Source organism: Doryrhamphus excisus, chromosome 17 (assembly GCF_030265055.1).
Source record: "Doryrhamphus excisus isolate RoL2022-K1 chromosome 17, RoL_Dexc_1.0, whole genome shotgun sequence".
Taxonomy (NCBI): domain Eukaryota; kingdom Metazoa; phylum Chordata; class Actinopteri; order Syngnathiformes; family Syngnathidae; genus Doryrhamphus; species Doryrhamphus excisus.
This window is the reverse complement of record NC_080482.1, coordinates 17,016,556-17,031,022: the sequence shown is the minus strand read 5'-3', so window position 1 is coordinate 17,031,022 and position 14,467 is coordinate 17,016,556. Positions and strand designations below refer to the sequence as shown.

The 14,467-nt window shown below is 39.6% G+C and overlaps 2 protein-coding genes across 7 annotated transcripts in view; both read right to left on the bottom strand.

Annotated features, from left to right (window-relative positions):
• zp3d.2 (zona pellucida glycoprotein 3d tandem duplicate 2) overlaps positions 1–5,916 on the bottom strand; it is a 30,241-nt gene extending 24,325 nt beyond the window's left edge. For 5 of the 6 annotated variants that reach the window (XR_009119925.1, XR_009119924.1, XM_058053379.1 and 2 more), the window contains exons 1-9: positions 5,331–5,916; positions 4,579–4,694; positions 4,398–4,501; positions 4,138–4,312; positions 3,947–4,052; positions 3,785–3,873; positions 2,617–2,690; positions 1,563–1,862; positions 464–577 (exon numbers count right to left, since the gene is read on the bottom strand). Coding sequence is in view for 4 of the 6 variants with exons in the window: in XM_058053379.1 (XP_057909362.1) it covers positions 464–577; positions 1,563–1,862; positions 2,617–2,690; positions 3,785–3,873; positions 3,947–4,052; positions 4,138–4,312; positions 4,398–4,501; positions 4,579–4,694; positions 5,331–5,816 (1,564 nt within the window). In the remaining 2 variants the exon portion in view is untranslated. The remainder of the gene's footprint in view (positions 1–463; positions 578–1,562; positions 1,863–2,616; positions 2,691–3,784; positions 3,874–3,946; positions 4,053–4,137; positions 4,313–4,397; positions 4,502–4,578; positions 4,695–5,330) is intronic. The other variant, XM_058053380.1, reaches the window with a different exon arrangement.
• A 4,260-nt stretch (positions 5,917–10,176) lies between these two features.
• Positions 10,177–14,170, bottom strand: her7 (hairy and enhancer of split related-7). Its single transcript, XM_058053260.1, has 4 exons — positions 14,042–14,170; positions 12,936–13,031; positions 10,446–11,095; positions 10,177–10,329 (listed from the first exon to the last, which is right to left on the bottom strand). Exons 1-3 carry the CDS (start codon positions 14,084–14,086, stop codon positions 10,646–10,648), a joined length of 591 nt encoding a protein of 196 aa, XP_057909243.1. The 5' UTR covers positions 14,087–14,170; the 3' UTR covers positions 10,177–10,329; positions 10,446–10,645.
• Positions 14,171–14,467: the final 297 nt, after the last annotated feature.

Sequence of the window (14,467 nt, the reverse complement as noted above, 5' to 3'; positions counted from 1 at the left end):
AAGCAAGTGGTAAATAAACATAAACAGCGGTTAGCAATTATTTTCTGTTTTCTGAAATAAATGTTTTTGCCATAACTATTTTTGTATTGTACAGACTGAATTGGAAAGTGAAACCAAAATGGAGATCAATGAAGCATACAAATTGAGGAATCTGAAAGGTCCCAGTATCTGCAGATATTCTAATTGAGGTATCAAGATCGGAAGTGAGCGTGGATAAGTGCATCAGAAATATACCGTACTAAATTGGATTGGGTTTAGCAAAATATGACAATATTTTTTTTTTTTAATATGCAACCCTCGTTGGCATTGAACAGTCGGCTTTATTCATCAAATTCAAAGATATCTTCAAAAGTTCTGCGAGGTTGTCTGACCTCTTCCACCACAACAGCAGAACCTTCCACCATATCCTCCTGCACCTCCTCCACCCACTCCACTCTCTCTGTGACCATATCGTCCACCTTACCCTTCACGTCAAGCCATGCTGTCTTCTCTGTGGTCATCTTCTGTGATGGTTGTGTTGGCACTGTGGTGGTGGGCTTTTTCCTCTTCGAGTTTTTGGAGGTTTTGTCGTTTGGCTCTGGAGAAGGTAAAGTCATGTTATCATGATGTATAATACACTGTGGAAGCACAGGCAGAACGTCAGACGTAAGTAGAATACGCCCATGTGCTCTAAATCCAGCGCAGACAAGTTGTGCGCCCCCTAACGGGAACTTGATGAATTACTACTTCCTAAATCTGCAAAGGCTGAATCAAGGCAACATTGGAAAACCAGTTAAGACCAGTTGGAAAATTGCTAGAATATGCATTTTTGCATATTATATGCATTTGGATCTTAACCCTTAGATGCATAAGTGGGTCAAAAATGACCTGGTCAGGTTGTTTTCTTCAAATATCTTCATAATGAAATTTTTTTTATCATTTCATATTCCAGGTATTCCTAAAAAAAACATGTTTTTAATATCATGCCATTCACATTATTAACTTACCTTTTATACATTTTAAGAACTGGTAGTTTCTTCCATAAGTGGGTGAAAAATGACCCCCATGTATTTTCTATGGAATCCAATAGGAACCTTTGATTTAGCAACTTTGGCTGTCAGGAATAAATGAACTGTAGACCACACGTATGAGCAATACGAGGAAAAATAATATTTTAGTATAGCATGGAGTTCAACTATTAAAGAAAAATATGGTGTATCTTTATGAGACAGACAAAATAAACAGGTAATTTCTGAAAAATTATAATATGAGAATACCATGAAAATGTAGGAATAAAGTCAGAAAATGAAAAGAAGAAATTTTCTTTTTGAATATTAAAGAAAGAAAAAGGGTGAGGTTGATACTAATAAGCTTTTCACCAATATGACAATTGAGTTGCATTTTTTTCATGAAATATAAATATTTACACACACATTGTAACTTTTTAGCATTTTAAAGTGGCTCTTGCATTGTTTTTGTGTGGCCCTCGCTGGAAAAAGTTTGGACACCCCTGACATAAACATCAATTTCTCATAGAAATAACCCCTTTGGCTCTCATATTTGATATCTTTAGCAAATGATACCTTCCAGGATGTGCTGAGCTTCCGGGAAATCCTCTTCCACAACAGCGGTGCCCTTCACTTTCTTCTTCTCCTCCTCCTCAACCCCCTCCTCCAGCTCTACCCACTCCACGCCTCCGCCTCCAAACCGCCACTTCAGATGTCCGAGATCGTGTGGCGTCGCGCTGCTCTGAATGGCGTCTGTCGTCGTCTTCACTGCTGGTCTCGTTCTGGTGGAAGGCAACAAGCGCTTCCTCTTGTAGTTTTGGAAGAGTTGCACTTGAGGCTGCACCTTCCATCCTCCGCTGCTGCTCATTGTGGTATCTGCAAAATCAACAATATATGGATATTTATTTTTGCTCATTTAGAGCAGGGGCGTACAAATGTTCGGTCACATAGGTCACAACGGTCACATAGTGAAAAAATAAAAGGATGCAATTTTGTCATTTTGATATTTTCCAAAGCAACACACAGATATGCTTAAAAGTTATTCATAGTTCAAGAAAAAAGTGCATCTCAGCTTTGTCATTAAGTGAAAAAGCATATTATTCATATCAAACATCGCCCGTTCTTCTGTTTTGACTTTATTCCCACAATATGGGAATAAACGCATGCTGGAGCCTATCCCAGCTGACGTCAGGTGAGAGGCGGGGTACACCCTGGACTGGTGGCCAGCCAATCACAGGGCACATATAGACAAACAACCATTCACACTCACATTCATACCTATGGACGTGCTAACCACTCGACCACTGTGCGGCCCACGTTTTAAAAAGATACATCGCCGTCTACTATCAACTACTTTACCGTTTATCAACTCCTTCCTATAAAGTTGGATTCGCAGCCAGTGACACAACAGACCATTTTAATACGTAGGTGCAGATTCTGGATGATCCAGAAAGCTTTCTGTGCCGGTCGTCATGTGGAGCTTCTCTATAGGAGTCCACAGCTCAATACAAAGGGTCGGAAAATGAGCCCCTTTAAATTATGTGATGACGGCCACTTGCCGTGTCAGACGGCTCTCCCTGCAGAAAAGGTAAAAATAAAAATAAAAAAAAAGAGATGTTCTGTTTCTCACAGGCGGAGGAAGCAGAGCCACAGTTGGAGTTGCAGCAGACACACACCCAATGTGAGCCATAGAGCTCCACCCATCTGGAAGGAAACAAATGGACAACGTAAACAAACATCAAAAATGACTATGACTAAATATGTATATTTAGACAAAGTATTTTTTTCCATCTTTTTTGTGGTCTACAACCATACATTCTTAGTACAATAATCCTTTGCCGCTTCGAATTTCACTGCTTCATTACATCACCTTTTTTCAAAAACACGATTTAATAAATCCCACTGTTTGGTGCTTGAATACAGTCTATTATTGGTCAAAAATATTCATATTTAGCATATTAATTGTTTTTCCTCAATGAAGCATTTTCAAGCATACATTATGTAAAATAAAAATAAGGCTTTCAGAAGACACATTCATAAATGTCGTGACAATATGCAGTATTTTAAACTAGGTGCGAGTAACGATGGGTGAGACACACAAGCACCAGATTTTGTCGCCAAAACAACAGACATTAATTAATGCAGCTTTGAATCAGCTCTCAACAACGCAATCATCTCTAACAAAGGCTACTGTTGCGGCTACAACCCGTGGCACACTAAAACTCAACTCTGAACCTGCCTGCCGATACTTCCTGTCCACTCGGCTAATGTGTCTAATCACCACAACACATTTACAGTAACACAGCCTTATGTCTACTATATTGGGTAATAGGAATGTTAAGGTAATTATAGGGGTGTTATATCATGACAAGAGGACTCTAATGCTAAAAATCATATTTAGAAAATTGTAAACAGGTTTTCTTTTCAGGTTTTTAAATTGAGCATGTTTCATTATTAACCCTTTAGGGGCCAGAGAGACTATTTCAAAAGGTTGTAGCTTGAAAATGGTAATAAATAAAGGCATACTGTTAATAAGAAAAATCATCAGTATTTATTTGAGTATTTTGAAAAGCGCTATACAAATAAAATATATTATTATTATTATTATTATTATTATTATAGTCAACCACAACACAGGCATCATTCATTAGCTACTTTTTTTAAAGACACCCCTACTGTGTGGGATTTTCAATGTGCATTTTATACATTTTGGGTCAGGTGGGACCCGCTGCCAAAAACCAGTTGAGAACCACTGGTATAGAGCATACTTATTACAGGAGTTTGTGTTGAAACCTAACCTTCCAGTCTTTGTGTCGAAGTTGCAGGACTTTGCAGTTGGAGTGGGAAGGGTGCTTTCCGCAGACATGCTGCAATGCATGTAGAGCTGCTGATGATGTCATGATGTAGGGAGACGACAAAGATGAGCAATGACAACGAGACATGTCACCTATTTCACTCACTCGGTCTGTCATTCCTTTGAACAAGAAAGCGTCCACGGAGAAGCGGACGGCGTTGTTCTTGTACGGGATGAATCTGGAGCGACCGTATTTGCTTTCAGCCATGCAGCTTTATCATTAAAGGAAGAAGAAAAAAAAAAGTCATGTTCAAACGTACGCTTTCCTTGTCTGCTTCAGGAAATCTCTTATTTTACCCAAAATTATTCACGACTGCAAACTGAGGTGAGGAAGTGTGTTGCTTCTCGGGCGTGGCGTAACACGAGTGGACATACAGCCTCATGTTGTCCGGCATGGACGGACCCTCGGCCTCGAAGTACATGGGCTCCCCCAGCACATATTGATCCGATGGGGAAAGTCTTTCCCACTGAGCTGCAAATTAGAGCAAAAGGCCAAACCCTCATCACATCACTCATGTCAATAATGACTATATTATACTTTTCCTGTGATAATTTACCATTACGAGGTGTTAGAATAAAATTTGCTCTGTTCTTCATAGTTTTGATGACGTGACGAATGTGCGTCTTTGGCAGGTATCCAATTTTGTAGGAATACTGATACCTAGAACGACAATGAAAGTCACATTTTTAGCTTTAAAATAACAATAATAATAATAATGTACAGAAATGTATCATCACCTGGTGTAATTGCAGGCCACAGTCAGGGAGAAGGGCGCTGTTCTTCTTATGGGTCCTTGGGGCATCTCTGAATTATATTGTAATGTGTTTGAATAGGTCATCTGTCCATTTATGATCTGCAAAAAAACAGGTTTTCCAAATGGGGGACAGGAATAATTCTATAGACTTGATCAAAATCTTAAAACCAGTTGAAAAATGGGTGTCGAAATATGTGTCCCGTTACGTGCATTGTTAGCTCCCACATGCTAGCTGTTTTCTCTGTTTACTGTTTAGAATGTACAGAAAAGGGAGACATGTGTGGTTATGTTGCAAATAAGGATTGTGGGTGGGCAGAATTCCAATTTTTTTCCTTTAAAATTTTTTATTGTTTTCTGTCGCTCGTGTATCGAAACACGTTAGCTTGTACGAGTGTCCCAATGCACTGAATGAGCAAAGAACGAATGAATAATATGCGTCGCAGGTAGATGATGTCACCAACATCAGGTTCTAAATCAATAAAGAATCAGAAGCAGGTCAATAAAAACCGGTTATATCAATAGACGACAGCGTCATGTCAAAATGACAAAATTAAAACTACGGTACCCGCTGTGAAAAAATATAGCCGTGTCATCAAGCTAATTAGCCGTTATGCTAACCGGAAGTTGTGTAACATATTACTTAAATTAGGTAAGATATTTCCTAACTTGGTGTACATTTACACAATATGCAGTCAAATGAGTGTACACCATCAACCAAATTACTTATTGACTCACCTCTCGCTTGGTTTCACACTGGCCAAGTTCAGTTAGAAAATAAATATAATTATTGGATGATTTATTGGCTCGGCAGGTTCCCAGTTTAAGATGAGAAATCGCTTCAGCGCCGTTCAAAATGCTCTTTGGCACCTTAACGACCATTTTGTCCATTTTACACAAAGTCCTGACTGAATCCTCCGCTGGCCTCGGCGGCCTCCTGCCGGGCCCCGCGGGAAGAAGGCGCTCCCTGACGGGCCCAGGTAAAGGCTCCGAGCCGGTGCCGATGGCGGGGTACAAATGGAGTTTCTCCTGCGGCGGCAGCTTGGCGTCGACGTACACCGGCAGTTTGAGGTAAGGCTGGGGTAAACTTGGGGTGTCTCTTCGGGGCACTCGAGTCACGATTGCAGAGTTTGTTTGGTTTGAAGCACTCCATAATAACGGCGCTTTGCCAACTTGGTTGAAGGCAAAAAATGACAAAAGTACGAGGAGTGGAGAAAACACCATGCCAATGACTCTTATAGCACTGTAAATTAGTTTTACTCTAGTTTCAAGTGACACTTTCTAGCTGTCTCTTGCAGTCAAATTATACACACCTGGCGTTTCTTTTAATCGCAGCAAGTAAGTGAAAGGGCGCCACCTTTTGGTCATTTATTGTATAACCGCTGCGGCCTAAATTTAGCACTGACTTTGAATTCACATTTTCCTTTCAACTTGTTGCACATAATCTTACTTTCTGGAGTTAAAACATAACTATACTGAGTTAATGTAACAAAATATAAAAATGCTGAACTGGCGGACGTATTAATATTGTAGTGACACCGATGTGTTCCTGTTGACATGTTGCGTTCTTAGAGTGTCTAAACCGTTCCGGGTGGCCGTGAATGCACCAGGGGTGGGGGCGTGGCATGGTGAGGGAACCAGGAAGGAAGCACATGTGTAGTAGATGCGGGCTGTGTTTTGGTGGCGTGGTTACGGCCGACAGTAGCCATGATCGTCGGCAATAAAAACACAGCTTGTTATTGACCACAGTCGTTTTATTTACAATATTAATATAAGTATTCTAGAGTTGTATTGCAACAGTCGACGTGGAAAATCTCGATAATCCACTGACATGACGTATAACGTTACATTGTTCTAGTTTGACGAAACATTTGTAAACAATTGGTTCATTTAAAAGGTTCCGCCCATCACCCACTTTATTTACCCCCCACAGTCACTAAAATATATTGTATACGTTTCAAATTAATAAAAATATACAAGATAATTGTTTTTGTAATAATTATTGTTGACATTATGCCTGCTTTAATTTGAATAAAATATTTTTTGCAGCGGTTGAAATGATTTTCTTCAAAGTTTTTCTATTTATACAAGCTTAAGCGCTTTGATTTTAATAAGTCTTATTTGACAAACTGGCTACTTATTATGAAAGCAGCATTTCCATTTTATCGTTACTGAATTCGGCATTTTATGTATTTTTGGTAGTTATTTTATCGTCATATTATAAAGACGCACCAATTTCATTTGCTTTTATTTGTTTTGGTCCGACAAAAGTTCGTTTTTTCGGCTTCAGTTGTTCCACTTTTTATTTCACATTGTGTGTGCTGTGAGAATGAGGAAGTTCCCTCAACTTTACCATCTGCTAAAAGTCACACATGAGTGGAAAAAAAAAGACTTTCCCACGTTCCCACACGCGTGTCAGTGGATTGAAATGCGAATGAGGCGTGGAGGAGTGATTGATTGATTGATTGTTGTCGTCTGACAAAGCACGCGCCCGGGAACAAAAGCCCCTTTGCACGTGTGGAAGGACGCGTGGCTTTCAACAGCAATGCAAAATTGCCAACGCAAAAGAAGGCAACTCACCTTCACCCTCACCCCCCCGCCACGAGAACCGTCTCCCGGACCTCCTTCCACCCTCACACTCCACCTTGAACATTTGTCTCCACATCGGCTTCATTGTTTGCATAATTTCACACTCATTAAGTGCAAATATACTAGTCAAAGCATAAGGTACGTCCGCACAGTCTGATGACATCCAATACAAGGGGCGATCCTTAAAATGTTCTATTTTGATTGAAAATCTCGTATAGATGATTATTCACATTTTTATTATTATTCTCTTGACCTCGGTTTTTAGTTTAAAGCTTATAAATGCCTACCCCTTTTTGCAATATATAATCATGTTCATGCCACAGTCTTGTTTTTTATTGTTGTTATTATTATCATTGTAATATTATTATTGTTATTATCATTATTGTTATAATCTTTATCATTATTACCATCATTATAATCATCATTAATATTACCAATTTAATTTTGTAATCAATTTGTGGCTAGTCTTCCTATAGAGTATCCACAATAAAAAATAATTGTGGTTATTTTAGGCGACCATGGGTGTTTTGAAGGGCACCGAATATATTATTATTATTATTATTATTATTAAGTGGCTCTATTATTAATTTAGTCTTGTTATTGACGTCCCACACGCACGGACACCATCTAATACACCTAAAATCTAACATTATGTCTTATACAAAACTCAAATATTAAAACATGTGCCAAAACAAGGAAAATTATGACTGCACTATTATAATTCCATCCAGAAAAATGACTTGCTTTACTACTTTTCTTGTCAACGATAATAAAAATAAACTATACTTTTGCCCTTGGTGTTTTTAAGGGCGCTGCAATCAATTCCTGTGAAACTGATGACCCACTCAAGGATAATTCACACCAGCTAAGGAAGGGAAGGCTAATAAACTGCAGTTCACACAAAAAGACACACTTCCACACGGTGGCAATGTGGAAATGTGGGGTGTAATAACGCCCACGCCAAATTGCACTGATGTACTAATTTCCACAGCTTGTAAAAGATCTTAGGATTTATTCCAAATGATCATTCAAGGGAGGTTTTTTTTTTTTGATGGACAAATGCTCCAGCATGTGACACCCCACACGTGGACAAATGTCTGGAGCCTATCCCAGCTGTCTTGGGGCGAGAGGCGGGGTACACCCTGGACTGGTGGCCAGCCAATCCCAGGGCACGTATAGACAAACAACCATTCACACTCACATTCATACCTATGGACAATTTGGAGTGGCTAATTAACCTAGCATGTTTTTGGAATGTGGGAGGAAACCGGAGTACCCGGAGAAAACCCACGCATGCACGGGGAGAACATGCAAACTCCACACAGAGAGGTGGAGATTAACATGTTAGCATGTTAGCATTGTGGCTAATTTACTCATTTATAAAGCCAAATACACACATGGCATGATGTCGGGACCTGGTACCGACTTGCTAGATGCTACCAAGCTTGCTCTCAGCATGTTAGCATTTTAGCTAATTTGCCGCTTTCTAAAGGCAAATACACACATGGCATGATGTGGGGACGCTATGGGACTGACTCTTCGCTTTTGAGACTCGGTGCTTTCTTTTTAGCCGCTACAATGCTAACTGTTAGCATGTTGGCATTTCAGCTTTGTTGCTCAATTCCTCGTCTAATGTACGCACGGCATTGCTCGGCGGCGCCGCACGGCAGACACCGGGAACCGAGGTTCTCAGCACAGGTGGCAAGCCCATCAAAATGTCAGCGGGAATTTTCTAGTTATGGGCTCGCCCAGCCATACAAGCCCATAGACAGCTGCTGTTGCTGTTTAGTTGCTGTTTAGGGTGGAACTGAACCCTGGTCTCCTAGCTGTGAGGTCTGCGCGCTAACCACTAGTCCACCGTGCCGACACATTTTACAATAATAAACACAAATTCTGTTTTCAAATGAAGTATTGGGACATGCCTGTTAATGGATCAATGAATCAATCAGGGGTTAATATGACCTTAATTATTGATCTTAGGAAGACATGTTGGATATGTTGCTTATGGGTTTTTGTTTTGTGAGTCATGTGAGTTTAATGTGAGGAAAAACAATTAGTAATGAGCTCCAGAACAAATAGACCAAAATTCCAACAAAGTGATCCAAATTCATCTCTGAAGAGTGGAACCTGTTCCACAAGACAAGAGAACATCTCCTGATCATTTCTATTCATTTTCTAATGACGCCACTCCAATGTTAGGTTTTTTTTTTTTTTTTTTACTTAACAAGAAGGTGTGAACTGCAAGCCGTGTTTGATGTCTCCAAGGGAGGACATCAAGTCTTCCGATGTGTCACCTCGGAGGACGTCACCCTGCAGGAGGTCACGCTTCTGGCAGCGAGACGACATCTGACACACTTTAGTGCAGGGGTCTCAAACACGTGGCCCGCAGGACACTAGTTTGAGGCCCCCGCCTTGATATGAAAGTTTAATGTTTAAGTTTGATATGGATGCTGTATGGTATCATGTACCCAGAAAAAATGATTACGTTTGATTCATGTTCATGTTAAAGGTTAAATAACTGTTAATAGTTATCCTCCCTATCCGTGTGGAAGTGGTAAGTTTTTGGCTATTTAAGTTGAAAGGAAATAACTTGAAGGCTACCGTTTAGGTCGCTAGCTCTCTAGTTTGCGAGTTAGCATGTGTCTCTACCCACCAACTATATGTGGTTTCTTAATTTTTTAATTATTTGCCGTTTTATTATTATTATATTTATTTATTACTGATTGATTTTTCTTGATCTTATTTTGTGTAGAAAAATAAAAAGTAAGATATTTGAGAACAGTGGAATGTTTTATCAGAGCTTTTCTTGTAGAAAATCGGAACCAAAGCAAAGTTTATTCATTTTTCTGTTTTTAATAAATGCGTTTTTTGTTTTTTTTTGGAAAACCTGATGCGGCCCGGCTTCACCCAGACCCTAGCTCCAGTGGCCCCCAAGTAAATTGAGTTTGAGACCCCTGCTTTAGTGTTTTTCATGGAATGTGTTTATTTGGTAACAAAAGTAAATGTCTGGACATAAATAATAAGTTAATGTGCAAAATATACAAGTCATATATATATTTGTTTCAAGAAATGGTGACAAAGATTGTTTATGCATGAAGATGCACCGTCTTGGGTACTCTGCCCGCCTCCAACGCCGGAAGCGCCACACCTGGAAATGCCACATGCAGTCATTATCAAAGATCCAAAATATGAATATAATAATAATATAGTGTGTGTGTGTGTGTGTGTGTGTGTGTGTGTGTGTGTGTGTGTGTGTAAACTCACCTCTGAAGCAGAGGTTGCCGCATAATCAAGCTGACATCTTGGGGGGGGGGGGGGGTCATTTCTACGGCGGGTGCATGGACATGTGACATATACATCTACGTACAAACGATGTCTTTACATTATTTACAGCCTCAAGGTCACGTTGACCTATAAAGGTCATTTATACATGATGGAGGTCAAAGTTCAAAGCGGGCGAGGAATCAAGGCCACGGCCTCCACAGAGTGTGACCGGGGGCGGGGCTGGCCGAGTGGCTTTCCACACATGTCTCCGGCCAGTTTGGCCCCTGTGCCTGTGAGAGGGTCCTGAGGGGCTGGGCGCCGGATGAGACCCCCGGGGCTTGTCCCAGAAACCTGTGCTTGGACTTGTGTGTCGGGACGTGCACAATAGAGGAGGAGGAGGAGGAGGAGGAGGCGGAGGATGGGTGTTCCAGGGAGCGCCCGGCGAAGGAATTAGTGTCCAAGGCGGCCACCAGCCACAGGCCTTTCACCTCGGGGCCCAGGAAATGGGCGGCCCTCTGCAGGCAGGCGGAGAAGCCGTCTTGGAACGATGGTTCGCTCGGTGTGGTCTTTGCTTTGGTGGCCGTGTTGTGCAGGAACAGGACCGTGTTCTCCAGGATCTCAGTCTTCTCCACACGACGCTGAGACGCTTCCTGCAACCACGCACGTCCATAATTAACACTTATTGGGTTCATTATTACCATTTGTTGTACACAAAATACAAAAAAAAACAGTCACAGACAGGCGTCCGACAATGTGGAGTTATGTGGAGTGTTATACTAGGACAGGGGTCTCAAACACGCAGCTCGCGGGCCAAATGTGGCCCGCAGGACACTAATTTGAGGCCCCCGCCTTGATATGAAAGTTTAATGTTTAAGTTTGATATGGATGCTGTATGGTATCATGTACCCAGAAAAAATGATTACGTTTGATTCATGTTCATGTTAAAGGTTAAATAACTGTTAATAGTTATCCTCCCTATCCGTGTGGAAGTGGTAAGTTTTTGGCTATTTAAGTTGAAAGGAAATAACTTGAAGGCTACCGTTTAGGTCGCTAGCTCTCTAGTTTGCGAGTTAGCATGTGTCTCAAGACCCTGCAGTTGCGCAATATGTTGTAAATAAAAAGAGTATAAATGTGACTATAGTCGTGTTTTGTCATGTCTACAGGGCTCTAATAATGCTTTGTTCATTTTCATATGAAAAAAATCATTTGTCTACCCACCAACTATATGTGCTTTCTTAACTTTTTATTATTATTATTATATTTATTTATTACTGATTGATTGATTTTCTTTATTCTTGATTTGTTTATTTATTTTTCATCTTATTTTGTGTAGAAAAATAAAAAGTAAGATATTTGAGAACAGTGGAATATTTTATCAGAACTTTTATTGTAGAAAATCGGAACCAAAGCAAAGTTTATTCATTTTTCTGTTTTTAATAAATGCGTTTTTTTTTTTTGGAAAACCTGATGCGGCCCAGCCTTGCCCAGACCCTAGCTCCAGTGGCCCCCAGGTAAATTGAGTTTGAGAGCCCAGTACTAGGATATACTGTACGTTCAATCTAAGCTAACGTTACCATCGCTATCATTAGCTTACAACAAGTATGACAAATACTACATATTAATAACACATGCAGTGGAACCTTGCTGTTTGTATAGGATTCCGTTTTCGATTAAATTAAATAAATAAATTATTATAAATAAATAAATAAAAATTCATTAAAAAAATATAAATAAATTAAATAAAAAATATGTCTCGTATATTAGCGTACGTCGAAACAAAGCATCCATGTGTCGGTTCTTTTAGAGTTGGGACACTACGGACAGATTCCTGACAAGGAATCTTTTCATCATGTGTATTATGTGCGTGTGTTTTATTTAAGAACTATGAACAACTTTGTTTGGGTCTCCTTTCTTCCTCCTAATAAGCACTGCCCCCAAGTCTGCATGGTGAGACGTTCAAGCTCACTGCGTATTTTTGAGGTTTTTTTTAATTGAGTATGGCAGCAAAAAGTAGCAAAACTTTGCAAAAGAAAATGTTAAACACTAAGTAAGAAAGTTGCAATAGGATTATATAGGTTCCTGGTTAACGCAAGTTGCGGGGGGAACGGTTTAAGGGAGACACATAATGTTAAATGTTCATTCATGCACTTCAGTCCTCGTTTATAACCACTTTACTTTATTTTCTGCATTTAAAACTATAATTATTCTCTATAATAAAATTGGTTTTCTCTGGAACAGAATTGGATTTACGTCATTTTTCTCATGGGATTCATGTATTTGGTTTTCTTAAAAAAAACCTGAGATTTCGCTTTCATAGATACATTATGAACACATATCCCATACGCTAACACATAGAGCATGAGATCTAAGGCAGGGCTGTCCAAAGTGCAGTGCGAGAACCATTGTGGCCCGCACCTCAGACCTGCTTTCGATTCATTTGCATATCTTTAATGTTCAGTCTGTGTACTTCTTCTTTAAACGAATATTTACCTCCTGTTGTGGCTGGTGCATCAACATGATCCTCAAACGCTCCAGACTGTGGTTCATCCGCTCACGTCGACGCTTCTCCGCTTGGGATTTTATTAGCTGTAGAGTCCAAAAATATATATATGTATATATAAAATATGTTATGGTAATGGTTTAATTTCATTTGAACATGCATCAGATTCCAATTGAGTGCATCCCATAATCAGTTCCCAGTTCCACATGTCCAAAAGGAGTAGGAAGAAGCAAAGCTTATTAAATCCTACCCCTCCATCTGGTACTTTTACAATCACTAACTCTTACATTTGTTCACTTCCTGCTTTCCATAATACAGTTTAAGGTTTTTTTTTTGTTTTTCTTTTAATAATGCACCTTGTACCAAAGTACAAGGTGATATGAGCATACAATGACATAATGTGTACCATAGTGCGTGTCAATATATATGTTAAAACAGGGCCAGTATATCTAGATAACTTTATCGCAGAAACACACTTTAAAAAAATAAAACGCTTTAACGGTTTATTTTTAGCATGCTGGCAAATCCTTAAAGAAACATGCATATTAACCCTTAGATGCACGAGTGACTGGACCCTACACTCTTCCATAAGGGGGTCAAAAATCACCCATACTAGAATCAATGCCTTTTTATGACAATAAAATCATGCCAAACAAAAATTTCTTAAAATGTATAAAAGGTAAGTTAAAAATGTGAATGGCATGATATTAAAAACATGTTTTTTGAGGAATACCTGGAATATGAAATGATGAAAAATTTTCATTATGAAGATATTTCAAGAAAACAACCTGACCGGGTCATTTTTGACCCACTTATGGAAGGTTGGGGTAGTAACACAAAAACTACAATTTCTTAAAATGTATAAAAGATAAGTTAAAATGTGAACGGCATGATATCAAAAACATGTTTTTTTAGGAATACCCGGAATATGAAATTATAAAAAATTTTCATTATGAAGATATTTCAAGAAAACAACCTGACCGGGTCATTTTTGACCCACTTATGCATCTAAGGGTTAACTAACTATAAACAGGACAATCCAAAATAGGTGAATATTAGCAATTATATGGTATATATAAGTCAAATGAGTTTTTACCTTTCTGTCGTTGCGTGCGTCTTCTGTTTCCTGCATTATCTTCATGATTCAGTATCTTTGTAAACTGCCTCTCTTCACAAAAAGATCCAAAACGACTTGAACGCAGCTTGAACGGACCTTTTATATCCTCACCGCGTGGCTTCCTGGTTGCTTGACCCCGCCCATTCACACTCTAGCCAATCAGGCGGCCGCTAAGACTACCGGTCTTTAGCTAGCTCTTTTTCGCTTCACACACTTTTGCCATTTGGTTGTATTGTATATTTATTTAAACACACACTTCATTCATTCGTGAAGCGGGTGCTAATTGTGTCGTCTTAGTGAACGGAAAATGAAGAAAAACTGGAAGTGCAGTGAAAGCTAACGCTAACTCATCGTCGTGACGCCTTATTGTCCCTCACGCTGTCATATTTGCATTCACACCTCTTT

Coding starts and splice junctions, on each gene's coding strand:
- her7 (XM_058053260.1), bottom strand. CDS start 14,086: ATGAAGATAATGCAGGAAACAGAAGACGCACGCAACGACAGAAAG. Junction 13,032..14,041: donor ACGCACGCAACGACAGAAAG/GTAAAAACTCAT, acceptor TGGACTCTACAG/CTAATAAAATCCCAAGCGGA. Junction 11,096..12,935: donor TGCACCAGCCACAACAGGAG/GTAAATATTCGT, acceptor GCGTGGTTGCAG/GAAGCGTCTCAGCGTCGTGT.